Genomic DNA, 17,923 nt, shown 5'->3' on the forward strand with positions numbered 1-17,923 from the left:
TGCCATGTGCCCCCAGGAAGAACATGTATTCTGCTGCTTTAGGATGAGATGTTCTGAATATATTTGTTAAGTCAGTCTGGTCCAGTGTGTCATTTGAAGCCACTGTTTCCTTGTTGATTTTCTGCTTAGATGATCTATCCATTGATGTAAGTGAGGAAATAAAGTCCCCTACTATCATTGTATTATCAATGAGTTTCTTTATGTATATTATTAATTGATTTAGATATCTAGGTGTTTCAGGTTGGGGGCACAAATATTTATAATTGTTAGATCTTCTTGATGTATAGACTCCTTAATTATGATATAATGCCCTTCTTCGTGTTTTGTTCCAGTCTTTGTTTTAACATCTAGTTTCTTTGGTATACGTATGGCTACTCTGGCTTTCTTTCTTTCTTTTTTTTTTTTTTTTTTTATTTAAAAAATTTTTTTTAATGTTTATTTATTTTTGACAGAGAGAGAGAGAGAGAGACAGAGCATGAGAGGGGGAGAGGCAGAGAGAGAGGGAGACACAGAATCCGAAGCAGGCTCCAGGCTCTGAGCTGTCAACGCAGAGCCCAATGTGGGGCTCAAACTCACAGACTGCGGGATCATGGCCTGAGCCGAAGTTGGACGTTCAATTGACTGAGCCACCCAGGTGCCCCTCTTTCTTTTTTTTAATGTTTATTTATTGTTGGGAGGGGAGATAGGAGGGACAGAGAGAGAGGGAGACAGAGGATCGGAAGCTGGCTCTGCAGTGATAGCAGAGGGCCTGACTTAGGGCTCAAAGTCACGAACCATTAGATCATGACCTGAACCGAAGTTGGACACTTAACGGACTGAACCACCCAGGTGCCCCATACTCTGGCTTTCTTTTGATGTCCATTAGCATGATAGATCGTTCTCCATCCCCTCACTTTCAATCTGCAGGTGTCTTTAGGTCTAAAATAAGCCTCTTGCAGACAGCATATAGATGGATCTTGTTGTTGTTTTTTTTTTAATCCATTTTGATACTCTATGTATTTTGGTTGGAGCATTTAGTCCATTTACATTCAGAGTAATTATTGAAAGATACGAATTTAGTGCCATTGTGTTACCTGTAGAGTTGGTGTTTCTGGTGATGTTCTCTGGTCCTTTCTAGTCTTTGTTGCTTTGGTCTTTTTTTTTTTTTTTTAACTCCATTCAGAGTCCGCCTTAAAATTTCTTGCAGAGCTGGTTTAGTGGTCATGAACTCTTAATTTTTGTCTAGAAAACTCTTTATCTCTCCTTCCATTCTGAAAGATGGCCTTGCTGGTTAAAGAAATAGCACAGTTGGGACTCAAATTCAAAGTCACAGAGAATGCTTTTTTAGAAACCCTATGACCAGTTCAGATTTTGAAAATTATACTGCCAGTTTTCCCTCTGCTGTGTCTACTGGGATTGTCTGAGACTGAAACCTTGAGGGGCTAAGTGATAAGCCCAATGTATCCCAAGCTGTCAAATGTGTAACCTACCACTGAGATACAATTTTTTACTTTGATAAATGAAGGCGTGGACACTCTCCCTAGGGCTTGACTTAAAAACACGCATCTGGGAAAGGTTAGCTTTCTCTCTCTTCCTTCACCCTGACACATTCAGATTCTGTGAATGTGATTCACAGAATCACCTGTGACCAGGGCTGGCTTGTGAAGAATGCTGCATTAAAGAGGAAATGCATCTTTACTGCAGAACTTGTCAGCCCTTAATAGTGTCTAGATGAACAGGTTTTTCCAAACTTATTTGATCACGAAATAACATGTATGTGTGCATGTGGCTGTGTGGTTTTTCTCAGGGAACAGATTTTCAGCATAACTGCCCCTTAAGAAATGCTGTCGTAAATTCTCCTGTCCCCGTCTGACATCAGTCTGTGGAGGCAGTGCCCCTTACTCAGAGCTGCTGTCATGATGACAGGACCCTGAGGTGAAAGAGCTGAGAAAAGACTTCTTGCTTGACTCACACGTTTTCTGTGGCTTCCATTACTCTCTCTTTGTGCCAGAGATTCACAAAGCTATACGTGGAACCCGAGTTCTCGTTGAGCTCCACGCAAGTGCGTTAAATCTGGGATGCAACATTCAGCTTAGTAACCTGGGCATCCTCCTGCTGAACCTGCTCCTCTCCTGTATTCACCAGCTCGGGGAAAGGCCCACTAACCTCCATGTTGTTCAAGTCAGGCGTCCTAGGCTACCCTCTGTCCCACCTCACAGCATATTATCAACCCCCGTGTCCTATAAATTGTCCCTTTGCCTAAATATTTCTAAAATCAGGCAACTTCTCTCCTACTCCAGAGCCATACACTAGTCCTCATTTCTCACCTGTTTTACTGCATCCCAACCTCCTTCGAGATCAGCTGGGGGTGTTTTCTTGCTCACCCTAGCAAGGAAAGCCTTCTAAAGATGATAATTTAATCGTGTCATTCCCCAGCTTGCAACTCGTCAATGGTTTCCCCTTAGGTTTTTGGTTTGGTTTTGTTTTGGGTAAGTAAGCTCCACACCCAGTGTGGGTGGGGCTCAAACTCAGGACCCTGAGATCAAGAATGGCATGCTCCACTGACTGGGCCAGCCAGGCCCCCTTTAGGTTTTAAGCGGCCCCTATTAACTCTTAGAACTCTCAGCTGGCCTCTCCTCCCTGACCCCCAACACCATGGCCCTGCCACACTTGATGCTGAATTCCTTTGAGTTGCTTGAAACAAGTCTTTATCTCTCTCTCTTTCCCGCTCTCCCTTCCTCTCTCTTTCTAGAATATCCTCTCACCTCTTCACCTAATTCCTACACATTCTCCATAACTCGGTTCCTCCAGGAAGCCCTCAAAGCAGGACTAGGTACTCTTGCTACACGCTCCCATTACCCACACGTATCCCCTTATCACTCATTGTTTTTATAATTGTCTGTCTTCGCTATGAACACAAAGCTCCATAGGTAGGTTCTGTGTTTCTCTAGTGGATGTTGGATGATTGCGTCTGGCAGGCCAGAGGTGTTCTATAAATATTCGAATCGCTTTAGGTAGTGTGAGGCCTGAAAGTTAGGGTAACTGAAGATTTGGGAAGGGAGGAACAAGTACGAGAAAGAGACGTCAGGAGAATGAACATCTGTGGAGGGAGAAGTGGTTATGAGAGAGGGCATTTTAGGATCATCAGAAAGAATGTCTCAAGAGTTGTTTGCAGCAGAAATGGACACTCATTTTAATGTAGAAAACTCTTCCTTTAATGTACCCCTCTCCGGATCCCACTGAGAAGATCTGGTCTAAGTGCCTGACAGTTAGACGTGGCTGTGGTCTGGGAATCAGGTAAGAGAGGAGAATTGTATGCCCACTTAGACCCAAACCTGTAAGATTTTATTGAGAACTAATACTATTTCTGACCATGAGATGTTTACAGTCCATTTGGAGAGACAAGGAAAAACCCTGAGAATAAGACAATGTCAGGGCAGACTGTGTTGTTGAATAGTCCAGGAGAATGCTCAAACACTTTGAAAAATGAAATCAGGAAAGAGATAAGCAGAAACTTAGACTCACAGTTTGGTCTTCTCAGTGAGTGGTCTATTGATCAAGCTACATAGGTCACAGTGGTACCTGGGAGAAATCATTGGTCCTCATTTAAGCTTTTTGCTTTTTTTAAAACTTTCTAGGGGAGTGAATTTGTTCTTATTATTAGAAAAAAGTCATTATTGAAATATGAGCGGAAATAAAAAGCCCCAACTTGTTTTTCATCAAGTTACTGAAATACGCAAGAATATTCGAGTTTGGGAGGGGTAGATGCTTGAAAATTGCAAGACTGTAAGCTCCAGTGGGCGATTGAAGTTAACGAGTAGCACAGTGGATTTTGCTTATGGACTCTGAGGTTAGAGTTTTGAGGAGAGCACAATAGAGTATCATTTGTAAAAAGAAAATTCGTTGTGCAATTTGATCGCTATTATATCTTAGAAATAAATATAGGGCACTTAAAATTCTAACATTTGGCTTTGTATGTTTTGGATATTTCCGGGGTTCCAAAAAACCATCCATGTTGAGAAATAAATTACAAATCTGGGTTTCAGCAAGTGAGTATTTATTGTCTAGTGCCCATATCATTCTCAGGGTTTAAACTAAGTAGCTATATCACAGACATTATGTAACTGTTTGGCAGTATGGAACTTGGGACAATAGTATCAGTGGGGCACTGCCATGGATGTATGCTTGCCAATCTATGTCTTATTGGACTAAGCAAGGCAATATCATGGTTGGTTATTGTAGCTATGATAAAAAAAACATACTGTCTTAGTCCATTCCAGCTGCTATAACAAAAATACCATAGACTGGGTGGTTTATAAACATAAACTTATTTCTTACAGCTCTGGAGACTGGGGAAGCTAGGATCAAGGCATCCGATTTGGTGTCTGGTGAGAGGGGGCTTCCTGATCAAGTTCTGTCAGCTACATAGGAACTAAGCAGATATCACAATCGTTAGCTCACTCAGTGGTTAGGGAGACGGTCAGTCCCAGGAGGATGCAGAAGAAGTGGTCCCCTTGTGCTGAAGGCTCATGATTTCCACATGGAACTTATGACTCTCTCTTATTAGGGTTCTGTCGTCTTTGAGCTCAAATGGGTGTGGATAAGTAAGAAACCACCAAAATTGCATGACACCGTAGTGCCGACAAAATGGGCTTTCTTGCCCTCCTGCCTGAGCTCAGAGAGCAGAGTGACAGGTCTCTCTGCAAACACAGTTACTCTGTGATGACAGAAGTGGCTATGATCTCCTTTCCTGACCACCCCCCGACCCATCCAGTCTTGACTGTGTGTCTATATCCCCTCCCATTTATCAGCAAAAGACTGCACCACCCTAGGACAAGAATTAAGAACTTATAGGTCATTCTGTAGCATCCCCTTCATTTCTCCTCAAAAGAGATATAAATCTGAGTGACAAAGGGGTCCTTTTGCAGGCCAATTCACTCCTGAGGCTCAAAGAACACATATGTCAGGGTGCGGCCATGCTAACTTGGGGTATCCAGTGCCTCCCAAGGACGGGCATCCTCAGTAAGCCTGGGGATGTCCTTGGGCAAGTGTTGCTTTGAGATTCAACTTGTAAACAAGTCAGTTACAGAGATATAGAGGCTTAAAAAATACAGTGCAGGTAAACATCCTTAGAAGGCTGGTAATCCCAGAAGCTGTGGCTCTCTCTAAATACTCTCTCCTTATTCTCCTCTCAGGGCACACCAATTGTCCTTGGCCTTACAGGGCATGAATTGATCCAAATGTGAGCCCCTCATTTTTGTATATCTGTCCAGCAGGGAAAGTAAGGGAAGCTAAAAGGAAAAGGTCTAGTTAAAAAAAAAAAAAAAAAGTCTAGCGTGTGTGAGAGTGTGTGTGTGTGTGTGAGTATTCATACATAGCAGCAAAACTCTTTATTCAAATGAAGCTTAAAATGGAACAGCGATAACTAAGAGAGATAAAAGCAGAACTGCTCAGAGAACACAGAGGTGGGGCTCCTCCTCTCCGGCCTTTGGTGGCTTCTTAGGCTTCTCTGCCCAACCCCAAGGAGAGAAAACCACTGGCCGCTGGTTGCCTTGCCAGTGGTGGGGTTTCTGTTCAGTTGTGGGACCAGGGGCTGTGGCTCCTCCCGTCCTTCAGCCCTCACTCGCTTGGAGAAACACTCCCCAGGCTCTGAGTTTCATTGCTGTGGCTCAGTGGAAATAGGAAGCCAGTCCTACACCCCACAGCTCCTCTTCCCCATTTGGGAGGCTGAGAGTTGTGGCTTCCTGCAGAAAGAATAATGGGGAAATGCTTTTCTCAGCTGACAGCCACAAAACACCCAGAGGCTTCATTACCTCATTGGAGGCTGTGAACTCGTAGGAGGCACAATGTGGGGCTTGGGCGGTCAACAGGCCTGTGAACTGTGACACACTACGCTCTCTCCTAGCCAAGTATAACAAAATGGTAATCCTACCGGCAGTTCTGGCGTACCCAGGGGGAGCTCCTTCTGGTCCCTGGGCAAGGAGAAAAGCCACTGGGTTTTGATAAGTGGTGTGGTGTGGGGGAAAAAGGCCTGGACTCAGAAACAAAAATTCTGGATTCTCGTCATTCTATAATTACCCAGGGAAAGTCCACCCAATCCCCTAAGGGATCACTTCTCTGTGAAAGAAAATAGATAAGGTAATCTGCACATTCTCTCCGGACCTTAAAAATTCAGAACATCTATGACCTTATAATATCGAAAATGAATTCCTAAAAAATAGTAGTTTGGCTAGGATGTGGTGTAGGAGGTGGAGCCTAGAAGCAGAGGTACAACAGCTACCATTTACTGAGCTCTTCCTGTGGTCCAGACAGCACACTCCACATGTTCTTACCTAGTGGCAGTGTGGAATAGGCACGGCATCTCCTCCTTTGCTGCAGAAAGGCTAAGACTAGCCTGTTCAGGTAACTTGCCCAAAGCACACTGCTAGAAAGCGGCAGAGCCCAAATGAAAAACTTGCCCATGACCAAAAGACTGCTCACCTTTCCAGCTATCCAGCTTCCTTGGGAGCTAATCTGACAGTCTAATACTTGCTGAACCTGTGGATAATTGAAAGCTGACCAGGTCTACTTTTCCCAGGAGTACCCTAAGGTGATCTCACAATACTTTCCGGGTTTACAGGACGAACAAGAAGAGTGAAATTCTCTCTTCAAAAAGCAAAGCCCAGAGCACTGGGTGGCTCAGTTAGTTAAGTGGTTAAGCACCGAACTTTGGCTCAGGTCATGATATCACGGTTCGCGAGTTCGAGCCCAGCAGCACTCTCTTTCTCTCTCTCTCTCTCTCAAAAATAAATAAACATTAAAAAAAGGGGGGGGCACCTGGGTGGCTCAGTCGGTTAGGAGTCCAGCTTCAGTTCAGGTCATGATGGGTTTGAGCCCCCCATTGGGCTCTGTGATGAACGCTTGCTCAGAGCCTGGAGCCTGCATCAGATTCTCTGTCTCCTTCTCTCTCTGCCCCTCCTCCTCTCGTGTTCTGTCTCACTCTGTCTCTCAAAAATAAATAAATGTTAAAAAAATAAATAAATAAAATAAAAAGCAAAGACTGAGAATGCTTTCAGACACCCAGCACAGACTCACATGTACTGTTTCCAGCCAGGGCTTTGAGTAACCTCCATGAATGAGGAACATAATCTCTTTGCTTAACTTAGAAAAAAAAAAAAAAAAAGGCAAGAAAAGTTTGGGCAAGACATATTTGTATCCCCGGCACTGGGGGAGCATAATCTGAGAAGCCAAAGAGGCAAGGAGCATCTGAGTGTGTGTTGCTGAGCTCAGCTTTTCTACTCTGAAGTCAACTCAGCTCTTTAGAGTTGCGTAGAGCAAAGAACAAACGCATGCCCACCACACCCTGTGTTCCAAGTAGAGAGAGCACGTGACGTCAGAAAGGGAGTGACTAGGGCAAGAGCCTGGCAGAGCGCCCGGGGGCGGGGGGGGGGGGGGGGGGGGGGAGGTGACACTCAGCTACAAAGCCCCAGCTTCTAACTGAGCCTGCCCCTACAGCAGGAGGGGAGAAGGAGACCTGTGGATATTGTCGTGGGTCCTCTGCCTAGCCTCGCCTCCCCAAACCTTCACTTCCCACTGTGAAGTTCTCTAGTGCAAGGGATTAGAATATGCTCCGCCTAGACCAAATCCACTCCAGAGGAAGAAACCGGAAGCTCCAAATTCTTGATGGGTAATTGATGTCTCATCGTTATTACTATGTTATTTTAAAATAAATTTATTTTTGGAGCAAAAATGAGCGGAAGGTTCAGAGAGCTCTTATATCTATCTCCTGGCCGATGTGAAAATTAGTAAAAAGAAACCTTGTTTGGCGTGGAGTCGGGAGGCCAGCACGGGGAGCTCTCACACCTTACCGCGCTGTCAACTGCCTCCCCAAGAGGAAGAAATGGACCTGGAGCCTGGATACTATTTCACTATCCCAGCGGAAAGGGTACAGTCTCTCCCTTTTGCCTGGCAACAGCCCACCCAATGAGAGACTATCACAACTCAGCCAATGAAAAGTCACTACACTTCCAACTCCCAGTTTACCCCAATGAATTTTTGGTTTAGAACGTCCTCCCCACGTCCCACTTTTCCTCTATAAAAGAGCCCTCCTCTCCTTTGTTCCCTGGGCTTGCCTGTGGTTTTGCCGTAACCTGCTAGTTGGGAATTGCAATTCTGTGCTACTCTCAAACCCGTTTCTGTTAGCAAGACAGCTGGCGGTTTTATTTTTAAGGTTAACATTACTTGGCCGTCTGAAGCAGGAAGAAGACCCCCCAACTCTGAGGCTGGTGAGCAAACAGGTGTCTGTACCCACGGAGCCAGCTGAGCTCCCTGCTTTCTCGCCCACCCATGGGTTTGAGGGTAAGTTTTCTCCTCGATTGCAAGCTTCATTCTCTTTTGTGTTCAAGCTCTCCAGGCCTGTGGCGAGCACGCTACGAAGGCGTACACATGAGTTGTGTCTTTTTGACAGGGTCCGCTTTATTCAATCATAGAGCAAGGTTAGTATAACTGAAAGCAGGTGCAGGGTTCCAGACTCCATGAGATAATACTATGCATGTAACGTGGCTTCATACATGCCACACAAAGCAAAGCATAATACAAAGGCACACAACAAACGAGATACAAAAAGGGGTAAGAGTTAACAAATCAAGTGTGAAGTCCGTCTGTGAGCTCGCAGTTGAGATGAGGCCAAGGTAGGGTCCTGGTCAGTTCTCGGTACTTACGGCTTATTATTTTCAGGCTGTTGGAGGATCTGTGTTATGTTCAGAGATCAATAGGGCAGAGCCTTTGGCGGCACTTGTCTTTCTGATGCAGCCAGACGTGGAAGAGTCAGCGTCAGAGTCTGACAGTTTGCTGCAGAAGGTCCTTCCTTTTTAAAAGGGGTTTAATCAGTCTTGGGACTTTGCAGGTCTCTTCTGATTCTAGTGATGATCAGCTCTGGGTTCTTCCAGGCTCTCTTGGCTTTGCTGGTTATCGGTTCTGGATGCCATCAGCCTGTGCTGGTTTTAGTGATATCTGGTCTTAGCTGCAATACCTTGGCTGCTTATGTCACTGCTTGACACGAGTGATTGCTTGACAGGAGTGACTCCATCTTGTTCTCTACATCGCACCCAGAGATTCCTCATGACTAATCTTAAGGATCATTCAGGAATCAACTACATCTTTAACCAGATCAGCACTGTGTTTTTATTCTGCTAACTTGGATGAAGGCAAATCTAAGTCACCCAACCATAGTTCCAATGAAAATCAAACAAAATCAAATCAATCTCAGATCCTATGAAATGTCAACTGACATCATAAAATGAACATCACACTAAATAAAACAAGTTCGATTGTTTACAGTAAAGCAAAATTAAGGATTAAATCAGATATCAGTCAAATCAGGTTATAAAGTCAAATCAGAATCAAAACTAAAACCCAAAGTCACATTTAATAAGAATTAAGTCAAGTAAGAAAAGCCAAACTAAATCTGAATTTAGTATTAAGGTAAGTGAAATTATCTTAGTAAGTAAGTCCATTAAGGTAAGCTAAGAAATCAACAAAACAACCAAATGAAAATCATATTGTCAAGTACAGGTAGGTAGAAGTCCACAAATACATATGAGATCTTCATTATAGGCTCACAGAAAAGAATGGCAAAGGTGTGGTTAATCAGTCTTTTTGTAATTTTCCCTTCTTAAGCCTCAGGGTGCATAACATTATAATAGCATCTTCAATAAGATATGGAGCAAAGATAATAGCTAAAAGCAATGAGAAAGATTTCCTTAATGGATTTCCAAATATGGGTAGAGAAATAATTCCTGCCCACCTGTAAGTATTTTTAAGGGTTATACCCAGACCAGAACAAATATAGCCAGAACAAATCACATGTTGAAAAGGTTTTGTTAGCAATTCCAGGAAGGAATATTTAATATGTAAATTTTGGATCTTTGAGCTTGCCGAGTAGACACCATGAGCAAAGCTCACCCTCCTGAGTTGAAAAAATTTACGGACAAGAAATTACCATTGAAATTAAATGGTGGCAGACGTGGCCAAGGAATATTGCGGGGCTTCCATCCCTTTATGAATCTTGTGATGGATGAATGTGTGGAGATGGCAACTAGTGGGCAAGAGAACAATATTGGAATGGTGGTAATTCCAGGAAATCATATCATCCTGTTAGAAACCTTGGAACGAGTATAAACAATGGGTGTGTTCACCGGAAGAAACCAACCGCTTTCACATGTCCCCTCCATAGCATCTGTTTTACTACAATATAAAAATCAGGTCGTGCGTTTTCATATTGAACTTTTATGCTAAATAAACTTTCTTAATAGTCCAAAAATGCTTTCGCAGGCATTCTGAACATGAAAAATTGAATGGTAGCTCTTATTCTAGTTTTTTCTAACACGAGCTGTTCCTGGTTGAGACTGATTTGTTCCAAAGCTTTAACGCATTAATACGGAAGAATCTGATTAAATGTGAGGCGTGACTAGGCTGGCTTTTTTTCATCTTTTAATGGAAAGATAAAGAACCTGCAAACCTGAGCAGATTTCTTCTGAAACATTAACTGTAATTTTCAACACTCTTGTAATAGTTTTGATGTACTCTGACTTTTCCAAATACATCTACATTCCAAGTATAGTGCAATTGAAATAAAACACAGGAAGTAACGATACAGTTGTTTATTTTGAACATAAACGGGGAAAATTTTTTTGAAGACAAGAACAGAAATAGAACTCCAGAGAAAAACAAAACAAAACAAATAATATGTAAATTTTGTGTATCTCTGTTTAATGCAGCTATGTTGGTGTTGACGAGTTTTGAGGGTGCATGAATGGCCTGTGCAGGGTGTTCAGAGTGGGTTAGCTTGTTTTATGGGCTGCTAGGTTTTATGGGATCTTCTAAGCTTCCATCTAAAAGCTGGTCAATTTTGTCAGTTTTACCCAAGGTATTTCTGTTACTTTAGTATGCTAGGATGTTGGAAAATCTTTATATGAATGTTCTGAGATAAAAATACCCATCATAGTAACATTATTCAATGTCACATTAATAGCATACAGTATTTTAATGTACTCATTGTCCACGGTGATGACAGTATCATTCATCATAGAGTGATTACAGAATATGACCTCTGAGTTCTTAACACCAGGTGTCCAGTTAAAATGTCCCATGTCTAGGAATACATTTTCCTTGGATGTTCTTGGAAAAGGATACAGATTAGCACTGATTTCTTTTTTTAAAAAATTTTTTAAATGTTCTATTTATTTTTGAGAGAGAGACAGAGTGTGAATGGGGGAGGCAGAGAGAGAGAGAGGGATACACAGAATCTGAAGCAGGCTCCAGGCTCTAAGCTGTCAGCACAGAGCCTGACTAGGGGCTCAAACCCACGAACTGTGAGATCATGACCCTAGCTGAAGTAGGACACTTAACTGACTGAGCCACCCAGGTGCCCCAGATTAGCATTGATTTCTAATTCACACTAGGTATAATACATGCCATTAGACCATTGAAATATCATCTCTTTGGGTAGTAAATAGCCATCAATCCAGAAGGGTACATGGGTTGCCAAAAGAGCTGTGTTACCATGTACTTTCATATGTGTATGTGTCAAATGCTAATAGACTTCGACCCCCTAATAGTCTCAACAATGAAAGTTTACATTGTCTTGTATTGTCACAACCCGATGGTCTGGAGGTGTCCAACTGTAAGAGAGACTCCATCCAGCCCAAAGAACACATTTTACCTGTTATAATAATGTTTCTGATATTATTCCGTACTCTGTCCAGTAGGTCACTGATTCTACAGTAATTTTTTAATTGTTCTCTTAGGTAGAGATTTCTAAGATTGAGTAAATTCTGTTGGAAGGTTTGGAGCCTATGGCCAGTGTTATAGTTAAGCTCCAGGTGCTAGGCATGGTAATCATGCATAGGCAAAATAATAGAATGTAGATCTCTGAACACTGAGGAGATTTTGGAACCTAAATTTCCTACTGCAGTAAGTAGGGGGTTTACGTGTTTTTTAAACACAAAATAGTTCCTGCTCAATAGTCTGGATTTCTCCTTCTTGAATTCCAGAGATAATTAAGTTAAAGATGATGTCTAGTCCTACCTGCATTGTTAGAGATATTCTAATCTAATTCTCTTGATGGGTGGCAAGTCGGGCAGTTCGTGGTGGCTCTTCCCAGCTCTGTTGCATAAATTTCACATGCAGGTTGTATATAGAACAGTTTGAATTGTTTCTTTTGGAAGGTTACTTCAACTCTATGCCACGTAATTTGTATGCAATTCTCACAGGGTTAAGTAATATAGGTTCAAACATAGTTTGTCTGAGAATTTTTGGTGTTGGGTCGGTAATGCCATGTGTCCATTATGGCTCCCAATGGAAAGTTCTCATACAATGTGTAGTATTCCAATATCCCCTCTCAATAATACATTACACTATTGTGTGATACATCACATTTGCCAAAGGTAACTTCTTTAGCTATATAAATTGGTATTGATCCATCAGTTCTGGTTATATTCTCAGAGATGGGGTGCTGTGCTGACCATGTGTGTTCTACCCCATTGTGCCTCTGATGGTTGGATCAATGAAGAGAAATATTGCTGCATACCTGGATCGATCTGTGTCACTAGATCTGCATTAAAATCAATTCCTAATGTTTCCCATCATGCTTGTGGATCTTCCTTGTGTAATTGAAGCTTTATTAACCAAGGGATAGTAAAAAATATATTGCATCTAATTGTTCTAATGGACATGGAGGTATGATTACTTCCTTTGTTATATAGGTTGACTTTAGATTTTGATATTAAGATAGCATTATAGTATTGGCAACTGAGTTGTGTCTTATTCTATGTAGGTGTGAAAGGACCTAAGGTGACCGGACCTCAGAGGTGCAAGGCTATTAAAATTATCTAGAGTATGATCACACGTAAACACTGTATTACCCCATTTACCTCTCATGTGCCAAAACTCATTTAGGTTTGATTGTAAAAGTGTCATAGACTGTTCTGAGAACCATTTTGCCTTAACTACAGAGTGACCAAATTTCCAACAGTTAGTGATATTTACTGGTAATTTGTTAGGTTGTGATGTTAGCTTGTAGTAGGAAACTCCATAACAGGTAATCCCTAAAGCCATAAACGTTATCTCTCAAAATATTCCACTATTTAATATTGCATTCAATTTTTGGTAAGCTTGGATCATATCCAAAAGTGTTATCACTGGAAGATATGTCAACTCCATGAGGGTGTGGCACAATAATGATATATTCCATGGGGATGTCTTCAGTGATTGAGGTGTTGTGTGGCATCCATAGATACAACCGTTTGTGTCTTCATTCCATTATATACTATATCCTGTGTTATTGAGGTATAACTTAAATGCAGCTATCCCATTAGGTGGGAGTTGTCCATTCATGGTATTATTCAAGAATTTTGATTCCATTCCATTATGACGTGGTATGGAGAAAATTTCAAAGACTGACTTTGAGGTTATCTTTCCTGCTCTAGGGAAATTTACTAGCCCTTCAGGGTGATGTCCATGCCCTCTAAACCAAAGTGTGAATTGGTCCAAATGGATACTTTAGGTGCTGGTTTTCTGAATATTCTGCATGAAAGTGCCCCATAGGGTGTGATGCTATAAGGTTCAGTTGAAATCATAGAAGAATTGGTTTTAAAAGCATTGGTCTGGGGCGCCTGTGTGGCTCAGTTGGCTGAGCGTCCGACTTCAGCTCAGGTCACAATCTCACAGTCTGTGATTTCGAGGCCCCCGTCGGGCTCTGTGCTGACAGCTCAGAGCCTGGAGCCTGCTTCAGATTCCGTGTTTCCCTCTCTCTCTGCCTCTCCCCTGCTCATGCTCTGTCACTCTCTCTGTCAAAAATAAATAAACATTAAAAATAAATAAAATAAATAAATAAATGACAGCATTGGTCTTGTAACATCGTCCCTGTGTAAGTATGCGGTAAAATTACCTTTAAAGTCCCTGAGGCATGCCAATGTCCAATTATGGCATAATGGTTTCATCTAGTAATGTGTGTTTTTTGGTACATGTAAATAAGGTCTAGTTGATGTGTGAAGTGATGGTCTGGGTGCGTAAGCAATGTTGGTCCTATTTTTAACTTCCAGGCTAATCCTGTGGGTGCAAATGTTCCATTTCCTCTTTTCTAAATGTTGAGTAGGTTGATGAAACCTTGGGGTACCAAGTGTCATGTGTGTTGTCACATTGTATATCTTTATGTCTCACACAAAAATTGCCAAAAAATGGAAAGTTTGGAAAATCTGTTAAATAATAGTTACAGTATGTATTGTTTTCATCTGTGGATATGATGTTGTATTCCTTTGGGTATCACATTGACACTGGAAGCTTGTCTAGGGGTGGGTTAAAGTATGGAAAGTGATAATCATGAGGGTTGAGTAGTAACAGTACTTTCAGGCTATTCATATTTGTCACATTCTATTTTCATGATATTTATATTCATCCTACATTCTATCTATCTATCTATCTATCTATCTATCTATCTATCTATCTATCATCTATCTATCTATCTATCATATATATCCTTTTGTTCCATACCCACTTGGTACCAAAATTCATACCATGTGTCGATGGAGGATTTGTACAAGTGTATTATAAGGTTTAGGCATGTGATTGATATGTGGACATACTGAAGTGTGTATTGCTCTATGTTGGGTATATATGCTTGTGTGCTGAGATTATGTAGGACGGTAGTAATGTTTTTATTTTTAATTTTTTTTTCTGATTTCTGAAAATGTTATTTTCTTTCAAAGATACATTATATATTATCAAAATTATTGTTTTTTAAACAGGGTATGTCCATCCCTTTTTGTTTCCAGTAAGAATTTTCTTTCTTTAAAAGTTTTTATATAAATTTTTTTTAAATGTTTATTTATTTTTGAGAGAGAGAGAGAGAGAAAGAGAGCGGGGGAGGGTCAGGGAGAGAGGCAGACACAGCATCTGAAGCAGCTTCAGGCTCTGAGCTGTCAGCACAGAGCCCAATGTGGGGCTTGAACCCACGAACCGTGAGATCATGACCCGAGCTGAAGTCCGGCTTTCAACTGACTGAGCCATCCAGGCGCCCTGAAAAGTTTTTATTTAAATTCCAGTGGATTAACATACAACGTAATATTAGTTTCAGGTATACAGTTTAGTGATTCAACACTTAAATACAACACCCAGTGCTCATGCAAGTACACTCCTTAATCCTCATCAGGTATTTGACCCACCTTACTTCTGGTAACCATTAGTATGTTTTCTAAAGTTTTCTAAAGTTAGAAGTCTGTTTCTTGGTTTGCCTCTCTCTTTTATTCCCTTTGCTTGTTTTTTTGTTTGTTTGTTTCTTAAATTCCGCATATGAGTGAAGTCATATGATATTTGTCTTTCTCTGACTTATTTTGCTTAGAATAATACTCTCTAGCTTCATCCACATCATTGCAGATGTCAAGATTTCATTCTTTTTTATGACTTAGTAATATTTCACTATGTATATCATATCTTTTTTTTTGTACTTAAATCAAAACAATTTGGAACTCTATTCAATATATTATATGAATGGAGTCTCAAATTCTTCCATAGAAGCCAACAAAAATAAATGAAATTTATCACACAAAATCAAGAATCTAAATTTGTTAAATATTAAGCTTGAAGACAGTGTCCAAAATTTAGTTTTTATGTTATATAATTGCATTTTGTATTATCTCAACTTTGGGTAATGCTTTTTTGTTGGAACTTCTATTTGTAATTGGATACATTTTTCTTTCTTTTTTTTTTTTTTTTAATTCGTTGTCAGGGTGCCTGGGTGGCTCAGTCAGTTAAGTGACCGACTTTAGCTCAGGTCATGATCTCACAGTTCATGAGTTCCAGCCCTGCATCAGGCTGTGTGCTGACAGCTCAGAGCCTGGAGCCTGCTTCAGATTCTGTGTCTCTCTCTGCCCCTCCCCTGCTTACACTCTGTCTCTCTCTGTTTCTCAAAAATAAATAAATATTAAAAAAATAAAATTTATTGTCATGTTAGCTAATATACAGTGTAGTCTTGGCTTCAGGAGTAGATTCCTGTGATTTATCACTTAACAAGTGCCCTCTTCAATGCCCATCACCCATTTTCACAACCCCCCCCCCAAGCCCTCACCCCCATCAACCCCTCAGTTTGTTCTCTGTGTTTAAGAGTCCCTTATAGTTTGCCTCCTTCTCTGTTTGTATCTTATTTTTCCTTCCCTTCCCCTATGGTCATCTGTTAAGTTTCTCAAATTCCACATATGAGTGACATCATTTGGTATCTGTCTTTCTCTGACTGACTTATTTCACATAGCATAATACCCTTCAGTTCCATCCACATTGTTGCAAATGGCAAGATTTCATTCTTTTTCATCACCAAGTAGTATTCCATGTTATATGTAAACCACATTTTCTTTATCCGTTCATCAGTCAATGAACATTTGGGCTCTTTCCATACTTCGGCTATCATTGATAGTGTTGCTATAAACATTGGAGTGCGTGTGTCCCTTGAATCAGCACTCCTGTCTCCTTCAGATAAATTCCTAGTAGTGCTATTGCTGGATTGTAGGGTAATTCTATTTTTAACTTTTTGAGGAACCTCCACACTGTTTTCCAGAGTGGCTGAACCAGTTTGCATTCCCACCAATAGGGCAAGAGGGTTCCCCTTCCCACATCCTCGCCAACATCTCTTGTTTCCTGAGTTGATAATTTTAGCCATTCTGACAAGTATGAGATGGTATCTTAATGTGGTTTTTGATTTGTATTTCCCTGATGATGAGCGATGTTGAGCATCTTTTCATATGTCTGTTTGCCATCTGGATGTCTTCTTTGGAAAAGTGTCTATTCATATCTGTTGCCCATTTCTTCACTGGATTATTTGTTTTTCAGGTGTTGAGTTTGGTAAGTTCTTTATAAATTTTTGATAATGACCCTTTATCTGATTTGTCATTTGCAATTATTTTCTCCCATTCCATCAATTGGCATTTTAGTTTTATTGATTGTTTCCTTTGCTCTTCAAAGAGGTTGTTGCCTGTTTTCTCCTCTAGTATTTTGATGTTTTCCTGCTTCACATGTAGGTGTTTCATCCATTTTGAATTTATTTTTGTGTATGGTGTAAGAAAGTGGTCCAGTTTCATTCTTCTGCATGTTGCTGTCCAGTTCTCCCAGAACCATTTGCTAAAGAGACTTATATTGTTTTCCATTGGAATCTCTTTCCTGCTTTGTCAAAGATTAGTTGGCCATCTATTAGTGCATCCATTTCTGGGTTCCCTATCCTATTCTATTGGTCTATGTGTCTGTTTTTGTGCCAAATACCATACTGTGTTGATGATTACAGCTTTATAATACAGCTTAAAGTCTGGGATTGTTATGCCTCCAGCTTTGGTTTTCTTTTTCAACATTACTTTGGCTATTTGGGGTCTTTTGTGGTTCCATAAAATATTTAGGATTGTTTGTTCTAGCTCTGTGAAGGATGTTCATGCTATTTTGATTGGGATTGCATTGAATGTGTAGATTGCTTTGGGTATTATCAACTTTTTAACAATATTTGTTCTTCCAATTTATGAGCATTGCATTTTTTTTCAGTTTCTTTGTGTCTTCTTCAGTTTCTTTCATAGGCTTTCTATAGTTTTCAGTATACAGATCTTTTACCTCTTTGGTTAGGTTTATTCCTAGGTATTTTATGGTTTTGGGGTACAATTGTAAATGAGATCAATTCCTTGATATCTCTTTCTGCTGCTTCATTATTGGTGTATAGAAATGCAACTGATTTCTGTACATTGATTTTATATTTTGTTACTTTGCTGAATTCATGTATCAGCTATAGCAGTTTTTGGGTGGAGTCTTTTGGGTTTTCCATGTAGAAGATCACATCATCTGTAAAGAGTGAAAGTTGGTCTTCTTCTTTGTCAATTTGGATGCCTTTTGTTTCATTTTGTTGTCTGATAGCTGTAGCTACGACTTCCAACACTATGTT

General features: G+C 40.8%; 1 protein-coding gene and 1 long non-coding RNA gene across 2 annotated transcripts; one reads left to right on the top strand and one right to left on the bottom strand.

The window, feature by feature from the left end:
• Positions 1 to 5,124: 5,124 nt before the first annotated feature.
• Positions 5,125 to 7,277, bottom strand: LOC125912269 (uncharacterized). The gene is made up of 3 exons (XR_007454658.1): positions 7,054 to 7,277; positions 6,796 to 6,959; positions 5,125 to 5,723 (listed from the first exon to the last, which is right to left on the bottom strand). It is a non-coding gene; the product is annotated as an uncharacterized LOC125912269 (long non-coding RNA).
• Positions 7,278 to 9,906: 2,629 nt separating this feature from the next.
• LOC125913451 (small nuclear ribonucleoprotein G-like) lies at positions 9,907 to 10,545 on the top strand. The gene has a single exon (XM_049618581.1). It carries the CDS (start codon positions 9,907 to 9,909, stop codon positions 10,135 to 10,137), a length of 231 nt encoding a protein of 76 aa, XP_049474538.1. The 3' UTR covers positions 10,138 to 10,545.
• Positions 10,546 to 17,923: the final 7,378 nt, after the last annotated feature.

Source organism: Panthera uncia, assembly GCF_023721935.1.
Source record: "Panthera uncia isolate 11264 chromosome C1 unlocalized genomic scaffold, Puncia_PCG_1.0 HiC_scaffold_4, whole genome shotgun sequence".
NCBI lineage: Eukaryota > Metazoa > Chordata > Mammalia > Carnivora > Felidae > Panthera > Panthera uncia.